Source organism: Chrysochloris asiatica, unplaced genomic scaffold (genome assembly GCF_000296735.1).
Source record: "Chrysochloris asiatica unplaced genomic scaffold, ChrAsi1.0 scaffold00164, whole genome shotgun sequence".
Classification (NCBI taxonomy): domain Eukaryota; kingdom Metazoa; phylum Chordata; class Mammalia; order Afrosoricida; family Chrysochloridae; genus Chrysochloris; species Chrysochloris asiatica.
The window spans coordinates 3,551,793-3,557,735 of record NW_006408682.1 but is presented as its reverse complement, the minus strand read 5'-3'; the positions used below and the strand labels follow the sequence as shown (position 1 = coordinate 3,557,735).

At 54.1% G+C, this 5,943-nt stretch overlaps 1 protein-coding gene across 1 annotated transcript in view; it reads right to left on the bottom strand.

The window, feature by feature from the left end:
- The window catches only part of FZD8 (frizzled class receptor 8), a 2,128-nt gene extending 205 nt beyond the window's left edge, over positions 1-1,923 (bottom strand). The window contains exon 1 of the mRNA XM_006871227.1: positions 2-1,923. Coding sequence (XP_006871289.1) covers positions 2-1,923 — 1,922 coding nt within the window. The remainder of the gene's footprint in view (position 1) is intronic.
- Between the last annotated feature and the right edge of the window lie 4,020 nt (positions 1,924-5,943).

Sequence of the window (5,943 nt, the reverse complement as noted above, 5' to 3'; positions counted from 1 at the left end):
CCCCAGGGCCGCGGCCCCCGCGCCCCCGCCCGTCGCGGCCCCCTTGCTGGCCCAGCAGCAGCGTGTGCACAGGGCGCGCCACGACTCGAGCGTCTTGCCAGACCAGACCCAGACTCCCGAAGTGATGCCCACCACCAGGCACATGAAGTACTTGAGCATGAAGACGGCGTAGTCAGGCCGGCGGGCCTGGTCTGGCTGCAGGTCCCGCAGACACGGGCAGTTGTGCGTGGCCTCCCAGCGAGGGCGGTTATGCTGCTCGTAGAAGAGGCAAGCGACCACGACGGCTGCGGGTACGGTGTAGAGCACAGTGAAGAGGCCCAGGCGGATCATGAGCTTCTCCAGCTTGTGCGTCTTGGTGGGCCCGCCCTGCTGCTTAATGACCGAGCGAATGCGAAAGAGCGACACGAAGCCCGCCAGCAGGAACATGGTGCCGATGAAGAGGTAGATGACCAGCGGTGCCAGTACGAAGCCGCGTAGATTGTCGAGGCTCTGGTTGCCCACGTAACAGATGCCAGCTACGGGATCACCGTCCACCGAGCTGAGCGCCAACACTGCGATGGACTTGACACTGGGCACTAGCCACGCGGCCAGGTGGAAGTACTGCGAATAGCCAGCGATGGCCTCGTTACCCCACTTCATACCAGCCGCTAGGAACCACGTGAGCGACAGGATCACCCACCAGATGGAGCTGGCCATTCCGAAGAAGTAGACAAGCAAAAAGACGACGGTACACAGCGCCGGGCCCGTGGTCTCATATCGCACGTGCTGCTCCACCGCCCCTAGCTCCTCGTACTCGCCGCGCCCGCCCGCGCCGCCTGCGCCCGCCCCCGCGCCAGCCGCGCCAGCGCTCGCCGCCGCGCCTCCAGCAGCCCCCGCGGCGCCCGGGCCTGGCGCGCCGCCGCTGCAAGCCACCTTCTCGTGGCCCGCCACTAGGCGAACCAGGTAGCCTACAGACACGAAAAGGTAGCAAGCCGAGAGAAAGATGATGGGCCGTTCCGGGTACTTGAAACGCTCCATGTCAATGAGGAAGGTGGAGACAGTGGCGAAGGTGGACAAGAAGCAGAGCACCGACCACAGGCCGATCCAGAAAACGGTGAAGGCGCGTTCATCCTGGCTGAAGAAGGGGTTGTGACAGGGCAACGCGCAGTTGGCGATCTGGCCTGTCTTGACGCGATTGTACAGCGGGTGCCGCTCACTGGACACGCTCACCATGGGCGCGCGGCATTGGCAACCCGGCTCGCAGGGCGCCGAGCCGCCGCCAGGGGGCCGCGCCTTCCCGCTGCCGCCGCGCGCAGGGGGCGCTGCGGTGTCCCCGCCGCCGCCACTCTTGCCGCCGCGGTGCGGGGGCCTGGCCCCAGGCGAGCGGCTGTGGCCACTGCCCGTGGGCGGCTGCTCGCCGGGCAGCGGTGGCGGCGGCGGCGGGTGGCGGCGCGGAGGGCTGGGCGCAGCCGTGGTGAGGTCGGTGCGGTTATAGTCCATGCATAGCGTGTCGGGGTTGCCCTGCTCCGGCAGCCGGTCGCAACGCATGCGGTCGGGCCAGGCGAAGCCGTACTGGCGCATGAGCGGCGCGCAGCCGGCCTTGGCGCGCTCGCAAACCGAGCGGCAGGGCGGCAGCGGCTTCTTGTAGTCTTCCAAGCAGATGGGAGTATACATGCTGCACAGGAAGAACTTGAGGTCGGGCGAGCACTGGATTTCCACCAGTGGCCAGAACTGGTGCACTTCCAGACCCGCCTCGTCTTGCGTGTCGTGGTTGAACTGGTTGGGCATGTAGGTATAGTTGTAGCCGATGCCCTTGCACAGGGGCACCGTGATCTCCTGGCACGCTAGCTCCTTGGCCGAGGCGGCTGCCGCGCCGCTCGAGCGCTGCAACAGTGCAAAGGCGGCCAGCAACGAGGTCACTTCCAACAGGTAACTCCACTCCATGCTGGGCGCCTCAGCCCGCGCGCGGCCGCCGTGTCCTCGCCCCTCCACGCGGCGCGCGTTGTGGGGCCCCTGCCTGGAGAGAGAAGAAAAAACCCGAGGTCTCACTGTTCTGTCGGCTTCCCTCTCCTGGGGAGGGGAGTCTGCTGAAGGCCGAGCCCCTTCTTAGGGACAGAGTCCCAGCGGCGCGGTCCGGAAGGCTGGGCAGGAATCCGTCCAAACCTCCCTTCCGCCGCCTGGCTGGCCTCTCCCGGGAGCCGGGGAGAAAGCAGAGCGCCGCACTCCCCCACTCCTCGGATTGCACAGCGGTTCCAAGAAAATTAGAGGGTGGACTGCAGGCGAGCACGTTAGTCCCCCTCGGGTCTTTCCCCTGCTTATTTCGGTCCAATTTCAGCTCGCGCGAAGGAGAGTTGCTGGTCTCAGGCTCATCTTCCTGCACTTGCTTTCTCCCTTCTCCCTCCGCGCCGGGGCCACTTTTCCGCCGAGACTCCCAGACCGGCGGCGACTTTGCAGAGCACTGAAGGTGGCGGAGCAGTAAGTTTCCTTTCCAGCCCCCGTGATGCAGAGTCAAGATGGCTGAGCCAGGCGCACTCCCTAAGTCCGGGGTCAACCTCTCCAACCCGCCTTCTCTCCCAGGAGGCACATTCCTTTGCCTACAGCCGCCGCCGGTTCCCAGAATTCGGCGGGGGAACTCGCCTCGGCCGAGGCCAATGCTGCTTCTCCCCGGAGTCAGTCAGTACGTCCGCCCACCGGGACAGACAAATCTCCGCCTCTGGGTAAAAGTCCGCTCAGTGCTACGGTCAGTAATCTGGCGAGTTGCAGGCAGTTTTAAATAAAATCCAAAAACAAAATCCAGACCTAAAGGCAACGCGTAAACACCTGAGCTGAGCGGTCCTGGCTGGAGCTGACGGCGCCGCCACCTCCTCGGCGGGAGCAGCGCCCTTTGCCCAACTTCCCCGTCTCCAGCCCCAGCTCGCGCAGAGAAGCCGGGCTCATGAATATTTATACCAAGCGGACTCAGTCTCCGCCCTCGGACGTATCAGCCAATCGTCAGGCGATGGGGGTAGTGTCTACAAGCTCCCAAGGCTCAACCTTCCTTAAGGCCGTCCTCGCTGTCTGGACATGTATTTGCGCTTTCTGGTGATGGAGATTTGGTTTTGATGACCTTGGGATTGACCGGAGAAACTGAGAGTCACAGCGGCCTTCGTAGAAGCCCACGAATCCCCTGGCTGCTCCAGGCTCCACGTTTGCCCTGCTTGCCCCTGTGCACTTAGCGCGTCTGAGGTCTTGGTCCCATATCCCTTGGGGTTCTATATTCCACTCTGGGGACTTGGACGTGATTTTATGCAGCGCGCGCCACCCCAGACCGATTTCTAATCAGTAAAGCCCTTCCTCCGTTATCCTCTCCCTAATGTAGGGTGAGCTGCCGGTGGTAGGAGTTTCACCTCTTCGCGAGTGGTAATGGTGGTGGCGAGAAACCTGCTGCGGATGGGTGCGCAAAGACTTTTCGGGGGTGGCGAATGAGGGGTGGGGGCTATCCCATTTGAGAGTACGCTGACGAGGATCCAGAAAGCGGTACCTCTTTAGACTTCCCCAAAGTTGGTCTTTGGCGCTTGGAAACAGGGTTGTGTGTGTGTGAGCAATTTAGTTCATTCTGGATGGTGGAGCTGAATTGGGTGCAGGCCAGCTACCAGCTGGCGAAGGGCGACCACAAGTGGTGACATGGGTCCGCCTCTCACTCTCTTTGGTTCCAGGTGATACAGAGACCCTGTATAGGGTTTCCAAGGAGTGGCTGGTGGGTTTGAACTGTTGACCTTGAGGTTAGCAGTCCAGTACTGATCCTACAGCGCCACACTAGGATACAGTTCTTCCTTTTGAAGAAGAATTCCTATTCCTTTAAAGAAAAAAAGAAAACATATAAATGGGATAGACTGCTGCTTGGAGTCTCTCTTTTCCTTTCGTACTTTCGGAAAATATATTCGTATACTTCTCCCCAAGATTCGCATGTTAATTGGCTTCCATTCAAACGGTCGGATGCGACCCCGGGCGCCATAAAGGCGGGGCTGCGCTCCTGGCGCTGACTAGCGGACACGTATCCGCGATCTTCCAGAGCTGGAGGCCAGGCCAGAGCTTTTCTTAGCTGCTACTTGCGAAGTCTCCAATTAGCGCTGCCCCCACCAACTCCTCCAACCACCTTAAGATGGGGCGGGCGGCGGCAGAGGGGCCGGCGGCCTGGCAGGTTCATTTACGCTTGTTAGGACGTCCCAGGGGGTTGTCTTTCTCCTAGAATGGAGTGTTTATTTTTTAATTGATGTGCTGTTTCATTTAGCGCTTGTATGGAACTCACGCTGGGGCTGTAATTACTGTAATCTCGGGAACAAGCATTTCGGTTAGCTAGGAGGGTGGCAAAATACAGTCTCTCTCTCCTCTCTTTTTGTTTCCAAATTTTTGCTATTTGTCAGGTTTCATATCAGGAACAAGTAGGGCAAGGGGACAAAAGTTGTTGAAAGTGGGGGGACAAAGACAAATTAAAAGTGTATTTGAGACCAATTCAGATTTTGGGGTGAATGAGTGCTGGTTACCTGTTTAAAAACAACTTTTGTCATAAAACAAACAAAAATAACCAGGAGCATTTGTATATTGCTTGAACCATTGGAATCTGTCTCCCTGCTTGTTTTCTGTAGATTAGTTTAGCAACACGCCACATTCTAAGAAGGCAGGCAGAGACACCTCCTACACACCCCTCCTGCCCTTTGGGCAAGTTTTGGAGTTTCTCCAAGAATTCTACGTATATCCATCAGGATATATATTTTTAAATTGAAGTCTAGTTAGAATCTCCTTATACTGACAAACAATACTTCCTTCCCACTTGTTTTGAGAAAAAACCAAACTCTTTAGAAATTAAAAAGTCACAGGCTTCAGATATATATTAGCTGATTTAGTAGAAGAAAATGGGAGCTATTTAAAAATGCAAAGACATGACCTTTACTTGGTCTTTCCATCCGTTTTCATGGCTCCCTCCATCCCGCATCCTCCTTCTCCACCTGTGTTCCCATTTATGGTATGTTGCATGTGAAAAGTCATCTAAACCTTATGTTGTTACATTGTTCAGCCCTTTTGTAACAGTAACTAACTCCTGCAGTCAGAATTCTGCTCTGCGCCTCAGTGGTGAATGGAAGCACCCTTTGAAGAACTAACCTGGATGCTGGATCTCCCAGGCCACAGATAGGCGTTGCTAGTTTCCAAAAGCAACACAGATGTTTAAAAGTTTCTACTGCTTTTCTTCAGCCTGGAAATGTCAAGTAGTGAATCTAGAATTACACTATATAAATTTATTAGAATTAGGTCAAAACAAAGTTTGACATTTGAAAATTGAAGCTGAAAAAAAAGTTGATCTTGGCTCTTAATTGGCATTTCATTCCACACCCCCCCCCACCTTTTTTTTATTTTGAGACAAGATGAAAGCTTTGAAGATGTGGAAATTTTGGGTATATTAAACTTGGAGTAAAAACATTTAAGTAGCAAGAAGTTCAGACTTTTAAAAATTCATGCTTTAATTTTATTTAGGGAGATTTACTGAGTTGTCAGATTAAAATTAGTCACATAAAAATCACAAAGAGTTTACTTTTAATTCCAAGAGCATAAAAATATTACTTAAAATTATTACTGTATTAAATTACTACTCTACTATTTTCCAGAGCAGAATAAAGAGACTTGAAAGCCAATTTGTATGTAAAATAACTGTTATTTAAAGGAGAGTTACATAAATAATGTAGGAAAGTTTCTAGAGGGATTTCTGAACAGATGTCTTGCTGCTAAATAGCCTATAAGCATAATACCATAAACAGCTGAAGGCAAGAGTCTATCTCAGTGGAGAGTAATGTTTTACAAAATATTGGATATCAACTTAGATAGATTAACATTATTCTATAGTTCTCAAATTTAATAAACTTTGGGGAAATTAATTTTTAGTAGATTATAGAGTCCTGGTGTGGCACTGCAGGGAAATGCACTAGTAGCAAG